Source organism: Oncorhynchus nerka, linkage group LG24, assembly GCF_034236695.1.
Source record: "Oncorhynchus nerka isolate Pitt River linkage group LG24, Oner_Uvic_2.0, whole genome shotgun sequence".
NCBI lineage: Eukaryota > Metazoa > Chordata > Actinopteri > Salmoniformes > Salmonidae > Oncorhynchus > Oncorhynchus nerka.
The window spans coordinates 7,736,660-7,757,364 of record NC_088419.1 but is presented as its reverse complement, the minus strand read 5'-3'; the positions used below and the strand labels follow the sequence as shown (position 1 = coordinate 7,757,364).

General features: G+C 48.1%; 1 protein-coding gene across 2 annotated transcripts in view; it reads right to left on the bottom strand.

Moving 5' to 3' along the window:
- emilin1a (elastin microfibril interfacer 1a) overlaps nucleotides 1-20,705 on the bottom strand; it is an 81,753-nt gene that overhangs the window by 29,606 nt on the left and 31,442 nt on the right. For both annotated transcript variants that reach the window (XM_065008582.1, XM_065008583.1), the window contains exons 3-8: nucleotides 9,171-9,370; nucleotides 6,168-6,285; nucleotides 5,694-5,799; nucleotides 5,163-5,383; nucleotides 955-1,396; nucleotides 42-532 (exon numbers count right to left, since the gene is read on the bottom strand). In XM_065008582.1, the coding sequence (XP_064864654.1) occupies nucleotides 42-532; nucleotides 955-1,396; nucleotides 5,163-5,383; nucleotides 5,694-5,799; nucleotides 6,168-6,285; nucleotides 9,171-9,370 (1,578 nt within the window). The remainder of the gene's footprint in view (nucleotides 1-41; nucleotides 533-954; nucleotides 1,397-5,162; nucleotides 5,384-5,693; nucleotides 5,800-6,167; nucleotides 6,286-9,170; nucleotides 9,371-20,705) is intronic.

Below are 20,705 nucleotides of genomic sequence, written 5' to 3'. Positions count from 1 at the left end.
ACACACACACACACACACACACACACAACAAATAATCAAACCTGTTGCGCAGGTTGGTCAGTTCCATTTGGCACCTCCCGATGGCGCTGTTGGTGCTGTTGGTGAAAGACTGCAGGTCTTGTTCTACTGTGCTACAGATGGAGCAGTCGTCCACGCTCCGCCCCAGCGTCTCCACCTCCGTGACTATCTGATTCAGGCGCTCGCTGTCCTCCCCCGTCAATCCTTTGATCTTCTTAACGTCGTTGCTGAGCTCCACCACTCTGTCTATTATAGAGTCGCCAGTCAGCGATAGGTCCTTGAGTCTGGTATCAAACTTCTGGATGTCCTCCTTGTTGGCCACTACTGTCCACTCCAGTGTCTTGACCATGTCGTCTGTCTTACGGCCCTTCCCGTTGGGGCCGCAGGTCTCGGAGCACATGTCCACTGTCCTCGACAGTTTGGTGTCGATAAAGTTTGTTGTGTTCTCTAGTTGACCCAGTCGTCGGCTGTGGTCAGTAACCGTGTCCGTCAGGACTGTGAGGTCCAGCTCCACCTTGAAGATATAGAGGAATAGTAGGTAGGTAGTCTACATGACACCCCCTGGACAGGACACCCCCTGGACAGGACACTAGTCTATCTCCTGTTGCTGTAGTTAGGCAGCTTGATGTACCAGTACACCCACTGGACAGGACACTAGTCTATCTCCTGTTTCTGTAGTGAGACAGCTTGATGTACAGTACACCCCCTGGACAGGACACTAGTCTATCTCCTGTTTCTGTAGTGAGACAGCATGATGTACAGTACACCCCCTGGACAGGACACTAGTCTATCTCCTGTTTCTGTAGTGAGACAGCTTGATGTACCAGTACACCCCCTGGACAGGACACTAGTCTGTCGCAGGGCCTTAACCCAATCCAACATATGTTTTTAATGTAGGCCTGTACACAGCGCTGCAACAGAGAAAAGTATGATTACCTTGCCTATCCTGTAGCCGTGGTCATCCATGTGGCTGAGGACTATGTTACGGATGGTGGTGACCTCCCTCTGCAGGTTCTCCTTCATGTTGTTTCCTGTGTTGGTGAACTTCTGCTCTGTCTTCCTCACCGTGTTGTTCAGCCTCCTCTCCACCTCCCTCAGTCGACCGTTCAACTTCTCCTCCGTCACCTTCGTCCTCCCTCCTTTCTCACCTCCTCCTCCTCCTTCACCCGACCCACCACCCAGCTCCGTGTCCAGGCGCTCTTTGATGACATCATAGCCCTGTGCTGTGGCGTTAACCTTCCCCTCCGTGGTGGTCAGCCTCCTGTCCATCTCTGTGACGGTGTTGCAGCAACCCTGTGTACGTTCCATCTCCCTCCTGGTGACATCCATGTTGTGGCGATAGTGTTGCTCCATGGAACTCAGCAACTTCTCCAGAGCACTAATTCAAATCAAATAAAAATGTATCTGGTCACATACACACGTGGTTAGCAGATGTTAATGGTCACATGGTTAGCAGATGTTAATGGTCACATATACACATGGTTAGCAGATGTTAATGGTCACATATACACATGGTTAGCAGATGTTAATGGTCACATACACACATGGTTAGCAGATGTTAATGGTCACATGGTTAGCAGATGTTAATGGTCACATGGTTAGCAGATGTTATTGGTCACATACACATGGTTAGCAGATGTTAATGGTCACATACACATGGTTAGCAGATGTTAATGGTCACATATACACATGGTTAGCAGATGTTAATGGTCACATACACATGGTTAGCAGATGTTAATGGTCACATACACATGGTTACAGTAAACATTAACATATAGTCATCAAAATGACTAGCAGATGTTAATGGTCACATACACATGGTTAGCAGATGTTAATGGTCACATGGTTAGCAGATGTTATTGGTCACATACACATGGTTAGCAGATGTTATTGGTCACATACACATGGTTAGCAGATGTTAATGGTCTCATACACATGGTTAGCAGATGTTAATGGTCACATGGTTAGCAGATGTTATTGGTCACATACACATGGTTAGCAGATGTTAATGGTCACATACACACATGGTTAGCAGATGTTAATGGTCACATATACACATGGTTAGCAGATGTTAATGGTCACATGGTTAGCAGATGTTAATGGTCACATACCACATGGTTAGCAGATGTTAATGGTCACATGGTTGGTTAGCAGATGTTAATGGTCACATGGTTAGCAGATGTTAATGGTCACATGGTTAGCAGATGTTAATGGTCACATGGTTAGCAGATGTTAATGGTCACATACACACGTGGTTAGCAGATGTTAATGGTCACATGGTTAGCAGATGTTAATGGTCACATGGTTAGCAGATGTTAATGGTCACATGGTTAGCAGATGTTAATGGTCACATACACACGTGGTTAGCAGATGTTAATGGTCACATACACACGTGGTTAGCAGATGTTAATGGTCACATATACACATGGTTAGCAGATGTTAATGGTCACATACACATGGTTAGCAGATGTTAATGGTCACATGGTTAGCAGATGTTATTGGTCACATACACATGGTTAGCAGATGTTATTGGTCACATACACATGGTTAGCAGATGTTAATGGTCTCATACACATGGTTAGCAGATGTTAATGGTCACATGGTTAGCAGATGTTATTGGTCACATACACATGGTTAGCAGATGTTAATGGTCACATACACACATGGTTAGCAGATGTTAATGGTCACATATACACATGGTTAGCAGATGTTAATGGTCACATGGTTAGCAGATGTTAATGGTCACATACACACATGGTTAGCAGATGTTAATGGTCACATGGTTAGCAGATGTTAATGGTCACATGGTTAGCAGATGTTAATGGTCACATGGTTAGCAGATGTTAATGGTCACATGGTTAGCAGATGTTAATGGTCACATACACACGTGGTTAGCAGATGTTAATGGTCACATGGTTAGCAGATGTTAATGGTCACATGGTTAGCAGATGTTAATGGTCACATGGTTAGCAGATGTTAATGGTCACATACACACGTGGTTAGCAGATGTTAATGGTCACATACACACGTGGTTAGCAGATGTTAATGGTCACATATACACATGGTTAGCAGATGTTAATGGTCACATACACATGGTTAGCAGATGTTAATGGTCACATGGTTAGCAGATGTTAATGGTCACATGGTTAGCAGATGTTAATGGTCACATACACACATGGTTAGCAGATGTTAATGGTCACATGGTTAGCAGATGTTAATGGTCACATGGTTAGCAGATGTTAATGGTCACATGGTTAGCAGATGTTAATGGTCACATGGTTAGCAGATGTTAATGGTCACATGGTTAGCAGATGTTAATGGTCACATACACACGTGGTTAGCAGATGTTAATGGTCACATACACACGTGGTTAGCAGATGTTAATGGTCACATACACACATGGTTAGCAGATGTTAATGGTCACATGGTTAGCAGATGTTAATGGTCACATATACACATGGTTAGCAGATGTTAATGGTCACATGTACACATGGTTAGCAGATGTTATTGGTCACATGGTTAGCAGATGTTAATGGTCACATACACACGTGGTTAGCAGATGTTAATGGTCACATACACACGTGGTTAGCAGATGTTAATGGTCACATGGTTAGCAGATGTTAATGGTCACATGGTTAGCAGATGTTAATGGTCACATATACACATGGTTAGCAGATGTTAATGGTCACATATACACATGGTTAGCAGATGTTAATGGTCACATATACACATGGTTAGCAGATGTTATTGGTCACATGGTTAGCAGATGTTAATGGTCACATGGTTAGCAGATGTTAATGGTCACATACACACATGGTTAGCAGATGTTAATGGTCACATGGTTAGCAGATGTTAATGGTCACATGGTTAGCAGATGTTAATGGTCACATGGTTAGCAGATGTTAATGGTCACATACACACATGGTTAGCAGATGTTAATGCGAGTGTAGCGAAATGCTTGTGCTTCTAGTTCCGACACTGCAGTAATAACCAACAAGTAATCTAACTAACAATTTCACAACAGCTACCTTATACACACAAGTGTAAAGGAATGAAAGAATTTGTACATAAAGATATATTTAATTTTTCCTTTATTTAACCAGGCATGTCAGTTAAGAACAAATTCTTATTTTCAAGGACGTTCTAGGAACAGTGGGTTAACTGCCTGTTCAGGGGCAGAACGACAGATTTGTAATCCTTCCGGTTACTAGTCCAACGCTCTAACCACTAGGCTACCATGCTGCCCCATATATGAATGAGTGATGGTACAGAATGGCATAGGCAAGATGCAGTAGATTATATCGAATATAGTATATACATATGTGATGAGTAATGTACGGTATGTAAACATAAAAGTGGCATAGTTTACAGTGGCTAGTGATACATGTATTACATAAAGATGGCAAGATGCAGTAGATGGTATCGAGTAAGGTATATACATATGTGATGAGTAATGTAACCATAAAAGTGGCTAGTGATACATACATAAAGATGGCAAGATGCAGTAGATGGTATCTGGTATATACATATGTGATGAGTAATGTACCATAAAAGTGGCATAGTGATACATGTATTACATGATGGCAAGATGCAGTAGATGGTATCGAGAAGGTATATACATATGTGATGAGTAATGTACGGTATGTAGTAAACATAAAAGTGGCATAGTGATACATGTATTACATAAAGATGGCAAGATGCAGTAGATGGTATCGAGTAAGGTATATACATATGTGATGAGTAATGTACGGTATGTAGTAAACATAAAAGTGGCATAGTGATACATGTATTACATAAAGATGGCAAGATGCAGTAGATGGTATCGAGTAAGGTATATACATATGTGATGAGTAATGTACGGTATGTAGTAAACATAAAAGTGGCATAGTGATACATGTATTACATAAAGATGGCAAGATGCAGTAGATGGTATCGAGTAAGGTATATAAGATGCAGTAGATGGTATCGAGTAAGGTATATAAGATGCAGTAGATGGTGGGGTGAAATTAGTGTCGACTAATCATTTGTTCAGAATGCAATATTTACTTATTGCCTTGTTTTGTCAATTTAATTTCTGAATACTAATTTTAATATATTTGAAATCAGATTCCATTTCTGTTGTTGGCAGTCCTATTCCTCCGTACCTGATCCTCTCCTGGTCACTCTTCTGCTGCTTCCTCATGTCCTCCACCCCGCTCTGGCAGGAGGAGCACGACAGACTGACCCTCCTCTCCAGCTCGCGGAGGATCTCCTCCTTCATGGCGTCCATCTTGCCTGTGACAGCCCCGTCTAGCTCATTGCCGCGGGAACCTCTGTCACCATTGACCAAATGGTTGTTGATGGACAGCAGGGTCTGGTCGTGGACCTGAGAGGAGAAAAGAGTAGAGGATAGTGTTTGGGGGCTGTTTACACAGAAATGTTGTGTGTGTGTTGTTGTGTGTGTGTGTGTGTGTGTGTGTGTGTGTGTGTGTGTGTGTGTGTGTACCTGCATGCGTGCGTGCGCGCCCGTGCGTGTGTGTGTGTACCTGCGTGTGTGCTTGTGTGTGTGTGTGTGTGTGTGTGTGTGTGTGTGTGTGTGTGTGTGTGTGTGTGTGTGTGTGTGTACCTGCGTGCGTGCGTGCGTGTGTGTGTGTGTGTGTGTGTGTGCGAGCGTGCGTGTGTGTGTGTGTGTGTACCTGCGTGCGATTGTCCAGTTGGTCAAGTTTGGTCTGAATGTAGTGGATGGTCTCTTTCATAGGCTTGGCTGCATCTGCAGGGGTCCTGTCTCCGCTCAGGCCTGGCCTGTGGGGTCCAAAATCAAAGCTATAAAGCACATTAAACATAACTATTGATGCTGGATAAGATATCATAGTGTTTCGATTCCTAAAAGTGGATTTACGTTCTATGTTCAGTATCTTAGTTTTACCAGTATCCGTTTATTTATAGAAAATAATCAAGATTTGTTTTTTTTTCTTCCCAGCGCATTATATACAAGATATGACAAGCAGCACAGCATTCTACCAAATTAATTAAACACATTTAGTAAAACAAATTTATTATTATAAATTCGCTTTTGGGAACAGTACAACTCTGTGGGGTAATCTTTTAGTCTCCGGCCAAAATGGAAACCTATTCCCTACATAATACACTACTGTTTGTGTTGTTCTGACCTCCTAGTTCCGTCTTGGAGCCTCAGGTTCATGCCCGTCATGGTGGACTGTATGTCACGGAGGTCCTTGGTCAACTTCTGAATAGTCTCCTCCATTTGTCTCATCTTGTCATTGTCAACTGGAGCAGGGAGACACAGGTTTATCATTCAACATTCAAAACTAACAGCCTTTTCCCCAGATAAAGACTCTCTATTCAAAACTAACAGCCTTTTTCCAGGACAAAGATTCTCCATTCAAAACTAACAGCCTTTTTCCAGGACAAAGATTCTCCATTCAAAGCACTTTTAAGTCCAGGACAAGGCTTAATCTATGCCTGGGAAAACGGGCCCTAGAGTTCTTTGAATTAAGAGTTTTCCAAACCAATACATTCTTGTGGCTGTCCAAGTATTGAGCTACAAAGCCACATTTCCTAGCTTCAACTTATCCAAGTAAATGGACTTGGACTGTTCTTTGATATTGAAATATAGTGATCTACCCTATATTAATAACTGTGTCAGAGATGATGTGTGAGAGAGATGTTATATTAATAACTGTGTCAGAGATGATGTGTGAGAGAGATGTAATAACTGTGTCAGAGATGATGTGTGAGAGAGATGTAATAACTGTGTCAGAGATGATGTGTGAGAGAGATGTTATATTAATAACTGTGTCAGAGATGATGTGTGAGAGAGATGTTATATTAATAACTGTGGCAGAGATGATGTGTGAGAGAGATGTTATATTAATAACTGTGGCAGAGATGATGTGTGAGAGAGATGTTATATTAATAACTGTGGCAGAGATGATGTGTGAGAGAGATGTTATATTAATAACTGTGTCAGAGATGATGTGTGAGAGAGATGTTATAACTGTGTCAGAGATGATGTGTGAGAGAGATGTTATATTAATAACTGTGGCAGAGATGATGTGTGAGAGAGATGTTATATTAATAACTGTGGCAGAGATGATGTGTGAGAGAGATGTTATATTAATAACTGTGGCAGAGATGATGTGTGAGAGAGATGTAATAACTGTGTCAGAGATGATGTGTGAGAGAGATGTTATAACTGTGTCAGAGATGATGTGTGAGAGAGATGTTATATTAATAACTCTGTCAGAGATGATGTGTGAGAGAGATGTAATAACTGTGTCAGAGATGATGTGTGAGAGAGATGTTATATTAATAACTGTGTCAGAGATGATGTGTGAGAGAGATGTAATAACTGTGTCAGAGATGATGTGTGAGAGAGATGTTATAACTGTGTCAGAGATGATGTGTGAGAGAGATGTTATATTAATAACTGTGTCAGAGATGATGTGTGAGAGAGATGTAATAACTGTGTCAGAGATGATGTGTGAGAGAGATGTTATATTAATAACTGTGTCAGAGATGATGTGTGAGAGAGATGTAATAACTGTGTCAGAGATGATGTGTGAGAGAGATGTTATATTAATAACTGTGTCAGAGATGATGTGTGAGAGAGATGTTATATTAATAACTGTGTCAGAGATGATGTGTGAGAGAGATGTTATATTAATAACTGTGTCAGAGATGATGTGTGAGAGAGATGTTATATTAATAACTGTGTCAGAGATGATGTGTGAGAGAGATGTAATAACTGTGTCAGAGATGATGTGTGAGAGAGATGTTATATTAATAACTGTGTCAGAGATGATGTGAGAGAGAGATGTTATAACTGTGTCAGAGATGATGTGTGAGAGAGATGTTATATTAATAACTGTGTCAGAGATGATGTGTGAGAGAGATGTAATAACTGTATCAGAGATGATGTGAGAGAGAGATGTAATAACTGTGTCAGAGATGATGTGTGAGAGAAATGTTATATTAATAACTGTGTCAGAGATGATGTGTGAGAGAGATGTTATATTAATAACTGTGTCAGAGATGATGTGTGAGAGATGTTATGTAATAACTGTGTCAGAGATGATGTGTGAGAGAGATGTAATAACTGTGTCAGAGATGATGTGTGAGAGAGATGTTATAACTGTGTCAGAGATGATGTGTGAGAGAGATGTTATATTAATAACTGTGTCAGAGATGATGTGTGAGAGAGATGTAATAACTGTATCAGAGATGATGTGTGAGAGAGATGTAATAACTGTGTCAGAGATGATGTGTGAGAGAAATGTTATATTAATAACTGTGTCAGAGATGATGTGTGAGAGAGATGTTATATTAATAACTGTGTCAGAGATGATGTGTGAGAGAGATGTAATAACTGTGTCAGAGATGATGTGTGAGAGAGATGTTATATTAATAACTGTGTCAGAGATGATGTGTGAGAGAGATGTTATATTAATAACTGTCTCAGAGATGATGTGTGAGAGAGATGTTATATTAATAACTGTGTCAGAGATGATGTGTGAGAGAGATGTTATATTAATAACTGTGTCAGAGATGATGTGTGAGAGAGATGTAATAACTGTGTCAGAGATGATGTGTGAGAGAGATGTTATATTAATAACTGTGTCAGAGATGATGTGTGAGAGAGATGTTATATTAATAACTGTGTCAGAGATGATGTGTGAGAGAGATGTTATATTAATAACTGTGTCAGAGATGATGTGTGAGAGAGATGTAATAACTGTGTCAGAGATGATGTAATAACTGTGTCAGAGATGATGTGTGAGAGAGATGTAATAACTGTGTCAGAGATGATGTGTGAGAGAGATGTTATAACTGTGTCAGAGATGATGTGTGAGAGAGATGTTATATTAATAACTGTGTCAGAGATGATGTGTGAGAGAGATGTAATAACTGTGTCAGAGATGATGTGTGAGAGAGATGTTATATTAATAACTGTGTCAGAGATGATGTGTGAGAGAGATGTTATAACTGTGTCAGAGATGATGTGTGAGAGAGATGTTATATTAATAACTGTGTCAGAGATGATGTGTGAGAGAGATGTTATATTAATAACTGTGTCAGAGATGATGTGTGAGAAAGATGTTATATTAATAACTGTGTCAGAGATGATGTGTGAGAGAGATGTTGAAACCTACCCTCTCCTCCCTTCTGCCCATTTCCATTGTTGTATCCGGTCTGTGTGACGTGAGGTCCTCCCGCTGTGACCTGGCTGTCCCCGGTCCCCGTTGGACCATCATAGCAGTCGTCCCCGGAGTAACCATGACAACACTTCCACTCCATCTCTGTCACCATCTTATAGGCCACCTTGTACCTGGGCCTCCGGTATGTACGATACCTGCAGTGGACACAGGTGAGACACAGTTAAAGATGAAACAGATAAAGATGAAACAGGTATAGGTGAGACGGGTAAAGAGGAAACTGGTAAAGATGAGACAGGTAAAGAGGAAACTGGTAAAGATGAGACAGGTAAAGAGGAAACGGGTAAAGATGAGACGGGTAAAGATGAGACAGGTAAAGAGGAAACGGGTAAAGATGAGACGGGTAAAGGTGAGACAGGTAACGGTGAGACAGGTAAAGATGAGACAGGTAAAGATGAGACAGGTAAAGATGAGACGGGTAAAAATGAGACAGGTAAAGGTGAGACAGGTAAAGATGAGACAGGTAAAGATGAGACAGGTAAAATGAGACAGGTAAAGATGAGACAGGTAAAGATCAGACGGGTAAAGAGGAAACTGGTAAAGGTGAGACAGGTAAAGATGAGACAGGCAAATGTGAGACAGGTAAAGATGAGACAGATAAAGGTGAGACGGGTAAAGATGAGACAGGTAAAGGTGAGACAGGTAAAGATCAGACGGGTAAAGAGGAAACTGGTAAAGGTGAGACAGGTAAAGATGAGACAGGCAAATGTGAGACAGGTAAAGATGAGACAGGTAAAGGTGAGACAGATAAAGATCAGACATTATTATTTTATTCTGTTATTAAGATGTAAATGAGGGTTAATGTTGACGAGGCTGTGGAGTATTTATTCTGTTAACGTTATTGGACTTCATGGTCTGTTACAGCAGATCATTAAAACATTGTTAGAAATGACCTGTTTTACCGGAGGCACTGATGGTTCTTCATGGCAGCTTCATACAGTACACACACACACACACACACACACACACACACACACACACACACACACACACACACACACACACACACACACACACACACACACACAAACACAAACACAAAAACAAACACACTTACAAACACACACACAAACAAACAAACACACACACACACATACAGACAAACGCACACACACACATACACACACACACACTACTCGCACAAGAAACATGTCTTGCCATCTTCTCCTAGACATAGAAAATACTTACATATCCAACGTCTCTCCCTCCCTCTTTAAAAGAGCGTGAGAAAACGAGAGCACACACACTTCTTAAAGACACAGGGGTTTTGGTGGAGGGAGCAGTGTCTAGACTGTGGTGCCTGTAATCACTTAGCATACCCTAGGTTTTAAGATGCTTCCCAAATGGCATCATATTCCTCTGCTCACTCTGAGGTATATGGGCGGGACAACTCCTTTCAGCTGGCCTATATCTTGAATAAGGAACAACTTAGGGCCAAACATGAAGCCCTTTAGGAGGGATAGGGAGAGAGGAGGGATAGGGAGAGAGGAGAGTGGAGGGAGAGAGGAGAGAGGAGGGATAGGGAGAGAGGAGAGAGGAGGGAGAGAGGAGAGAGGAGGGAGAGAGGAGGGATAGGGAGAGAGGAGGGAGAGAGGAGAGAGAAGGGAGAGAGGAGGGATAGGGAGAGAGGAGAGTGGAGGGAGAGAGGAGAGAGGAGGGATAGGGAGAGAGAGGGAGGAGAGAGGAGGAGAGGGAGAGGGAGGGATAGGGAGAGAGGAGGGAGAGAGGAGAGAGAAGGGAGAGAGGAGGGATAGGGAGAGAGGAGAGTGGAGGGAGAGAGGTGAGAGGAGGGATAGGGAGAGAGGAGAGAGGAGGGAGAGAGGAGAGAGGAGGGAGAGAGGAGAGAGAAGGGAGAGAGGAGGGAATGGGAGAGAGGAGGGAGAGGGAGAGAGACGGGGAGAGGAGGGATTGGGAGAGAGGAGAGTGGAGGGAGAGAGGAGGGATAGGGAGAGAGGAGAGAGGAGGGAGAGAGGAGAGAGGAAGGAGAGAGGAGAGAGAAGGGAGAGAGGAGGGATAGGGAGAGAGGAGAGTGGAGGGAGAGAGGAGAGAGGAGGGAGAGAGGAGAGAGAAGGGAGAGAGGAGGGATAGGGAGAGAGGGAGAGAGGAGAGAGAGAGAGGAGTGAGGAGGGCTAGGGAGAGAGGAGGGCTAGGGAGAGAGGAGGGAGAGGGAGAGAGGTTTGAGTGAGGAGAGAGGAGGGATAGGGAGAGAGGAGAGAGGAGTGAGAGAGGATGATAGTGATATGAGAGGAGGGATAGTGAGATGAGAGGAGGGATAGTGAGAGAGGAGGGATAGGGAGATGAGAGGGATAGGGAGATAAGAGGGATAGGGAGATGAGAGGGATAGGGAGATGAGAGTGATATGGAAAGAGGAGGGATAGGGAGAGAGGAGGGATAGGGAGAGAGGAGGGATAGGGAGATAAGAGGGATAGGGAGAGAGGAGGGATAGGGAGAGAGGAGGGAGAGAGGAGAGAGAGAGGAGAGAGGAGGGCTAGGGAGAGAGGAGAGGAGGGAGATGGAGAGAGGAGGGAGAGAGGAGAGAGGAGGGATAGGGAGAGAGGAGGGATAGGGATAGGGAGAGAGGAGGGCTAGGGAGAGAGGAGGGAGAGGGAGAGAGGATTGAGTGAGGAGAGAGGAGGGATAGGGAGAGAGGAGAGAGGAGTGAGAGAGGATGATAGTGATATGAGAGGAGGGATAGTGAGAGAGGAGGGATAGGGAGATGAGAGGGATAGGGAGATAAGAGGGATAGGGAGATGAGAGGGATAGGGAGATGAGAGGGATATGGAAAGAGGAGGGATAGGGAGAGAGGAGGGATAGGGAGAGAGGAGGGATAGGGAGATAAGATGGATAGGGAGAGAGGAGGGATAGGGAGATAAGAGGGATAGGGAGATAAGAGGGATAGGGAGATGAGAGGGATAGGGAGATGAGAGGGATATGGAAAGAGGAGGGATAGGGAGAGAGGATGGATAGGGAGAAAGGAGGGATAGGGAGAGGTGGGATAGGGAGAGAGGAGGGATAGGGAGAGGTGGGATAGGGAGAGAGAAGGATAGGGAGAGGGAGAGGTGAGATAGGGAGAGAGGAGGGTTAGGGAGATGAGAGGGATAGGGAGATAAGAGGGATAGGGAGATGAGAGGGATAGAGAGAGAGGAGGGATAGGGAAAGAGGAGGGATAGGGAGATGAGGGGGATAGGGAGAGAGGAGGGATAGGGAGATGAGAGGGATAGAGAGAGAGGAGGGATAGGGAAAGAGGAGGGATAGGGAGAGAGGAGGGATAGGGAGAGAGGAGAGTGGAGGGAGAGAGGAGGGATAGGGAGAGAGGAGAGAGGAGGGATAGGGAGAGGTGGGATAGGGAGAGGGGAGGGAGAGGGAGAGGGAGAGGTGAGATAGGGAGAGAGGAGGTTAGGGAGATGAGAGGATAGGGAGATAAGAGGGATAGGGAGATGAGAGGGATAGAGAGAGAGGAGGGATAGGGAAAGAGGAGGGATAGGGAGATGAGAGGGATAGGGAGAGAGGAGGGATAGGGAGATGAGAGGGATATGGAAAGAGGAGGGATAGGGAGAGAGGAGGGATAGGGAGAGAGGAGGGATAGGGAGAGGTGGGATAGGGAGAGAGGAGGGATAGGGAGAGGTGGGATAGGGAGAGAGGAGGGATAGGGAGAGGGAGATGTGAGATAGGGAGAGAGGAGGGTTAGGGAGAGAGGAGAGTGGAGGGAGAGAGGAGGGATAGGGAGAGAGGAGAGAGGAGGGAGAGAGGAGAGAGGAAGGAGAGAGGAGAGAGAAGGGAGAGAGGAGGGATAGGGAGAGAGGAGAGTGGAGGGAGAGAGGAGAGAGGAGAGAGGAGGGAGAGAGGAGGGAGAGAGGAGAGAGGAGGGAGAGAGGAGAGAGAAGGGAGAGAGGAGGGATAGGGAGAGAGAGGGATAGGGAGAGAGGAGGGATAGGGAGAGAGAGAGGAGAGAGGAGGGCTAGGGAGAGAGAGAGGAGGGAGATGGAGAGAGGAGGGAGAGAGAGAGAGGAGGGATAGGAGAGAGGAGGGATAGGGAGAGAGAGAGGAGGGCTAGGGAGAGAGGAGGGAGAGGGAGAGAGGATTGAGTGAGGAGAGAGGAGGGATAGGGAGAGAGGAGAGAGGAGTGAGAGAGGATGATAGTGATATGAGAGGAGGGATAGTGAGATGAGAGGAGGGATAGTGAGAGAGGAGGGATAGGGAGATGAGAGGGATAGGGGGATAGGGAGATAAGAGGGATAGGGAGATGAGAGGGATATGGAAAGAGGAGGGATAGGGAGAGAGGAGGGATAGGGAGATAAGAGGGATAGGGAGAGAGGAGGGATAGGGAGATGAGAGGGATAGGGAGATAAGAGTGATAGGGAGATAAGAGGGATAGGGAGATGAGAGGGATATGGAAAGAGGAGGGATATGGAGAGGAGGGAGAGAGGAGGGATAGGGAGATAAGAGGGATAGGGAGAGAGGAGGGATAGGGAGAGGTGGGATAGGGAGAGAGGATGGATAGGGAGAGGGAGAGGTGAGATAGGGAGAGAGGAGGGTTAGGGAGATGAGAGGGATAGGGAGATAAGAGGGATAGGGAGATGAGAGGGATAGAGAGAGAGGAGGGAGATGTAGAGAGGAGGGATAGGGAGAGAGGAGGGATAGGGAGAGGTGGGATAGGGAGAGAGGAGGGATAGGGAGAGGGAGGGATAGGGAGAGGGGGATAGGGAGAGAGGAGGGATAGGATAGGGAGAGAGGAGGGCTAGGGAGAGAGGAGGGAGAGGGAGAGAGGATTGAGTGAGGAGAGAGGAGGGATAGGGAAGAGGAGAGAGGAGGGAGAGGATGATAGGATATGAGTGGAGGGATAGTGAGATGAGAGGAGGGATAGTGAGAGAGGAGGGATAGGGAGATGAGAGGGATAGGGAGATAAGAGGGATAGGGAGATAGAGGGAGGGAGATGAGAGGGGAAAAGAGGAGGGATAGGGAGAGGAGGGAGAGAGGAGGGATAGGGAGATAAGAGGGATAGGGAGAGAGGAGGGATAGGGAGATGAGAGGGATATGGAAAGAGGAGGGATAGGGAGAGGAGGGAGAGAGGAGGGATAGGGAGATAAGAGGGATAGGGAGAGAGGAGGGATAGGGAGATAAGAGGGATAGGGAGATGAGAGGGATAGGGAGATGAGAGGGATATGGAAAGAGGAGGGATAGGGAGAGAGGAGGGATAGGGAGAGGTGGGATAGGGAGAGAGGAGGGATAGGGAGAGGGAGAGGTGAGATAGGGAGAGAGGAGGGTTAGGGAGATGAGAGGGATAGGGAGATAAGAGGGATAGGGAGATGAGAGGGATAGAGAGAGGGAGGGATAGGGAAAGAGGAGGGATAGGGAGATGGATAGGGAGAGGAGGAGGGATAGGATAGAGAGAGAGGAGGGATAGGGAAAGAGGAGGGATAGGAGAGAGGAGGGATAGGAGGAGGAGAGTGGAGGGAGAGAGGAGATAGGAGAGAGGAGGGATAGGGAGAGGAGGGATAGGGATAGGGAGAGGAGGGATAGAGGGATAGGGAGATAGGTGAGGATAGGGAGATGAGAGGGATAGGGAGATAAGAGGGATAGATGAGGGAGAGAGAGGAGATAGGAAAGAGGAGGGATAGGGAGATGAGAGGGATAGGGAGAGAGGAGGGATAGGGAGAGATGAGAGGGATATGGAAAGAGGAGATAGGGAGAGAGGGAGGATAGGGAGAGGGAGGGAGGGTGGATAGGAGAGAGGAGGGATAGGAGAGAGGGAGAGTAGGGAGAGGAGAGAGGGAGAGAGAGGGTTAGGAGAGAGGAGAGTGGAGGGAGAGAGGAGAGAGGAGGGATAGGGAGAGAGGAGAGAGGAGGGAGGAGGAGAGAGGAGGGAGAGAGAGAGAGAGGGAGAGGGAGAGAGGAGAGAGGGAGATAGGGAGGGAGAGGAGAGAGGGAGGGAGAGAGGAGAGAGGGGGATAGGGTTAGGGAGAGAGGAGGGAGAGAGGAGGGAGAGAGAGAGAGAGAAGGGAGAGGAGAGAGGAGAGAGAGAGGGAGGGAGAGAGGAGAGGGAGGGATAGGGAGAGAGGAGGGAGGAGGGAGAGAGGAGAGAGGGGAGAGAGGAGAGAGAGAGGAGAGAGGAGGGCTAGGGAGAGAGGAGAGGAGGAGATGGAGAGAGGAGGGAGAGAGGAGAGAGGAGGGATAGGGAGAGAGGAGGGATAGGGATAGGGAGAGAGAGGGAGATGGAGGAGGGATAGGGAGAGGAGTGAGGGAGAGAGGAGGGATAGGGAGGGAGAGAGGAGGAGAGAGGGAGAGAGGATAGGGAGATGAGGGATAGGGAGAGAGGAGGGATAGAGGAGGGATAGGAGATGAGGGAGAGATGAGAGAGGAAAGGAGAGAGGATGATAGTGAGAGAGGAGGGATAGGGAGAGGTGGATAGGGAGAGAGGAGGAGAGGAGAGAGGAGGGATAGGGAGATGAGACGATAGAGAGGAGGAGGGATAGGGAAAGAGGAGGGATAGGGAGAGAGGAGGGATAGGGAGATAGGGAGAGGGATAGGAGAGAGGAGGATAGGGAGAGGGAGAGGTGAGATAGGGAGAGAGGAGGGTTAGGGAGATGAGAGGGATAGAGTGAGGGGAGGGATAGGGAAAGAGGAGGGATAGGGAGATGAGAGGGATAGGGAGAGAGGATGATATGGAGATGAGAGGGATAGAGAGAGAGGAGGGATAGGGAAAGAGGAGGGATAGGGAGATGAGAGGGATAGGGAGATAAGAGGGATAGAGAGAGAGGGGGGATAGGGAGATAAGAGGGATAGAGAGAGAGGAGGGTTAGGGAGATAAGAGGGATAGGATAGGGAGATGAGAGGGATATGAGAAAGATGAGAGGGATATGGAGGGATAGGAGATAAGGATAGGAGAGAGGAGAATAGGAGATAAGAGGGATAGGGAGAGAGAGGGATAGGGAGAGGAGGGATAGGGAGAGGAGGATGGGATGAGGGGAGAGAGGAGGAGATAGGGAGAGAGGAGGGATAGGGAGATGAGAGGGATAGGGATAGGGAGAGAGGAGGGTTAGGGAGATGAGAGGGGAGAGAGAGGAGGGAGAGAGGAGAGGAGAGGGAGGGATAGGGAGATGAGAGGGAGAGAGGAGGATAGGAGAGAGGAGGGATAGGGAGATGGAGAGGAGAGAGGAGGGATAGGGAGAGAGGAGGGATAGGGAGAGGTGGGATAGGGAGAGAGGAGGGATAGGGAGATGAGGAGGGATAGGGAGAGAGAGGATATGGAGGGATAGGGAGAGAGGAGGGAGGAGAGATAGAGGATGGCTAGATAAGGAGAGAGGAGGGAGGGGAGGGAGAGAGATTGGGATAGGGAGAGAGAGGAGGGAGAGGAGAGATAAGAGGGATAGAGGGATAGGGAGAGAGGAGGGATAGGGAGAGAGGATAGTGAGGGAGAGGAGATAAGAGGAGAGAGATAGGGAGATGAGAGGGATAGAGGAGGATAGTGAGATGAGAGGAGGGATAGTGAGATGAGAGGGATGAGAGGGATAGGGAGAGTGAGGGATAGAGAGAGAGGGAGGATAGGGAGATGAGAGGGATAGAGAGAGAGGAGGAGATAAGAGGAGGGATAGGGAGATGAGAGGGATAGGAGAGGAGGGATAGGGAGAGAGGAGAGGGAGGGAGAGAGAGATGAGGGAGAGAGGAGGGAGAGAGAGGGAGAGGGAGAGAGGAGGGAAGGGAGGGATAGGAGAGGGATAGGGAGATAAGATAGGGAGAGAGGAGGGATAGGGAGAGAGGAGGGATAGAGGAAAGAGGGAGGGATAGGGAGAGGAGGGAGGGAGAGAGAGGGATAGGGAGATAAGAGGGATAGGGAGAGAGGAGGGATAGGGAGATAAGAGGGATAGGGAGATAGAGAGGGATAGGGAGATAGGAGATAAGAGGGATATGGAAAAAGAGAGGAGGAGGGATAGAGGAGGGATAGGGAGAGAGGAGGGATAGGGATAGGGAGATAAGAGTGGGATAAGAGGATAGGGAGATGAGAGGGAGGGATATGGAGAGGAGGGAGAGAGGGATAGGGAGATAAGAGGAGGGAGGGAGGGATAGGGAGGAGAGGGAGAGGGATAGGAGATAAGAGGGATAGGGAGATGGAGAGGGATAGAGGAGAGATGGAGGGAGGGATAGGGAGAGGAGGGATAGGGAGAGGGATAGGAGAGGAGGGATAGGAGAGAGAGGGATAGAGAGAGGGATAGGGAGAGAGGAGGGATAGGGAGATGAGAGGGATAGAGAGAGGAGGGAGGGATAGGATGAGAAAGGAGGGAGGGATAGGGAGAGGAGGAGAGGGATAGGGAGGAGAGGGATAGGGAGATGAGAGGATAGGAGAGAGAGGGATAGGAGGAGGGGATAGATAGGGAGAGGAGAGGGGAGGGAGAGGAGATATGGAAAGATAGGGAGAGAGGAGGGATAGGGAGATGAGAGGATAGGGATAGGGAGATGAGAGATAGGGGAAAGAGGGGAGAGAGGGAGGAGAGGGAGGATAAGAGGGATAGGAGAGAGGAGGGATAGGATAGAGAGGGAGGGAGAGATAGGGAGAGGGAGGTGAGATAGGGAGAGATAAGAGGGATAGGGAGATAGGAGATGAGAGGGATAGGATAGGGAGATAAGAGGGATAGGGAGATAGAGAGAGGGATAGGAAAGAGGAGGGATAGGAGAGAGAGGGATAGGGAAAGAGAGGAGGGATGAGGGAGATGATATTTAGGAGGGATAGGAAAGAGAGAGGGATAGGGAGATGAGAGGAGAGGGATGGAAAGAGGAGGGATAGGGAGAGAGAGGGATAGGAGAGAGGAGGGATAGGGAGAGGGGATAGGAAAGAGGAGGGATAGGGAGAGAGGAGGGATAGGGAGAGGTGGGATAGGGAGGGAGAGAGAGGGATAGGAGAGGAGGAGGAGAGGGAGATGGGAGAGAGGAGGGATAGGGAGAGAGGAGGGAGGAGGAGAGAGGAGGGAGAGAGAGAGGGAGGAGGGAGAGAAAGAGGAGGGATAGGGAGAGAGGAGAGAGGAGGGATAGGGAGAGAGGGAGAGGAGAGGAGAGGAGAGGAGAGGAGAGAGGGAGAGAGGAGAGAGAGGAGGGAGAGAGGAGAGAGAAGAGAGATAGGAGAGGATAGGGAGAGAGAGAGAGGGAGGAGAGAGAGAGGAGAGGAGAGAGGGATAGGATAGTGAGGAGAGGAGGAGATGAGAGAGGGATAGGGAGAGAGAGAGGGAGAGAAGGAGAGAGGAGGGATAGGAGAGGGAGATGAGAGGAGATGAGGAGAGAGGAGGGATAGAGAGGAGGATAGGAGAGGAGGGATAGGGAGAGAGAGGGGAGAGAGGAGGGAGGAGAGAGGAGAGGAGAGGAGGGATAGGGAGAGAGGAGAGGGAGAGAGGGAAAGAGGAGATAGGGAGAGAGAGAGGAGAGGAGATGAGAGGAGGAGAGAGGAGGAGGGAGAGGAGGGATAGGGAGAGAGAGGAGGGAGAGGAGGAGAGAGAGGAGGGGATAGGGAGAGAGAGAGGGAGAGAGGGATAGGGAGAGAGGGAGGGGATAGGGAGATGAGAGGAGAGATAGGAGATAGATAGGGAGGAGGAGGAGAGGAGATAGAGAGAGGAGGGATAGGGAGAGAGGAGGGATAGGGAGAGAGGAGGGATAGGGAGATGAGGAGGAGGAGGGAGGGAGATAAGAGGGATAGGAGAGATAGGATAGGGAGAGATAGGAGGGATAGGGAGATAAGAGGAGGAGATAGGGAGAGGAGGGATAGGGATAGGGAGAGAGGAAGAGGGGAGGGAGAGAGGAGTAGGAGGGATAGGGAGATAAGAGGGATAGGGAGATGAGGAGGGATAGGGAGATGAGGAGGGATAGGAGGGATAAGAGGGATAGGGAGATGAGGGAGAGAGGAGGGAGAGAAGGGATAGGGAGAGAGGAGGGATAGGGAGAGGTGGGATAGGGAGAGGAGGGATAGGGGGAGGGAGGAGGGATAGGGAGAGAGGAGGGATAGGGAGAGGGAAAGAGGAGGGATGGGATATAGGGAGAGAGAGGGAGGAGAGAGAGGGAAAGAGGAGGGATAGGGAAAGAGGAGGGATAGGGAGAGAGGAGGGAGGGATAGGGGAGAGAGGGATAGAGAGGAGAGATAGGGAGAGAGGAGAGAGGAGGGATAGGGAGAGGGAGAGGTGAGATAGGGAGAGAGGAGGGTAGGAGAGAGGGATAGGATAGGGAGATAGAGGAGGGATAGGGAGAGAGGGAGATGAGAGGGATAGGGAGAGAGAGAGGAGGGGAGATAAGAGGATAGGGAGGAGGGATAGGGAGATAAGAGAGGGATAGGAGGGTTAGGGAGGGAGGGATAGGGGGAGATAGAGAGATAGGGAGAAGAGGATGAGTTAGGGAGATGAGAGGGGATAAGAGGGAGATGAGGGAGGAGGGATAGGGAAAGGAGGGATAGGGAGATGAGAGGGGATAGAGAGAGAGGAGGGATAGGAGATGAGAGGATAGAAAGAGGAGGGATAGGGAGATAGGGAGATAGGAGGGAGAGGGAGGGATAGGGAGAGATGAGGGAGGGAGAGAGTTAGGGAGAGGAGGGATAGGGAGAGAGAGGAGGGAGAGGAGGGAGAGGAGAGAGAGAGAGGAGGGATAGGGAGATAGGGAGAGAGGATAGGAGATAGGGAGGGATAGGGAGATAAGAGGGATAGAGAGATGAGAGGGGATAGGGAGAGAGAGGGAGAGGGATAGAGAGGAGGGATAGGGAGAGGAGGGATAGGGAGATGAGAGGTGGGATAGGGAGAGAGAGAGGGAGAGAGGAGATAAGAGGAGGGATAGGGAGATAGAGAGGGATAGGGAGATAAGAGGATAGGGAGAGAGGGAGGAGGGATAGGGAGATAGAGAGGGATAGGGAGAGATGAGAGGTGATAGGGAGGGATAGGGAGAGAGAGGAGGGATAGGGAGAGAGAGGAGGGATAGGGAGATGAGAGGGATAGGGAGAGAGGAGGGATAGGGAGATGAGAAGGGATAGAGAGGGATAGGGAGAGGGAGAGAGGAGAGAGGAGGGATAGAGAGAGAGGAGGGATAGGGAGATGAGAGGGATAGGGAGAGAGGAGAGGGATAGGGAGAGAGGAGGGATAGGGAGAGGGAGGAGGGAGGAGATAGGAGGGAGAGAGGAGGGATAGGAGAGAGAGGGATAGGAGAGAGGAGATAGGGAGAGAGGAGAGAGAGAGAGGGATAGGGGAGAGAGGGAAAGAGAGAGGGATAGGAGAGAGAGGGAGGGAGGGAGATGAGAGGGATAGGAGATAGGGGAGAGAGGGAGGAGAGATAGGGAGATAAGAGATAGGAGAGAGAGAGGGATAGGGGGATAGGGAGAGAGGAGGATAGGGAGAGAGAGAGAGGAGGGATAGGGAGGAGATAGGAGGGAGAGGAGGGATAGGAGAGAGAGGAGGGATAGGAGGGATAGAGAGAGGAGGGATAGGGAGAGAGGAGGGATAGGGAGATGAGAGG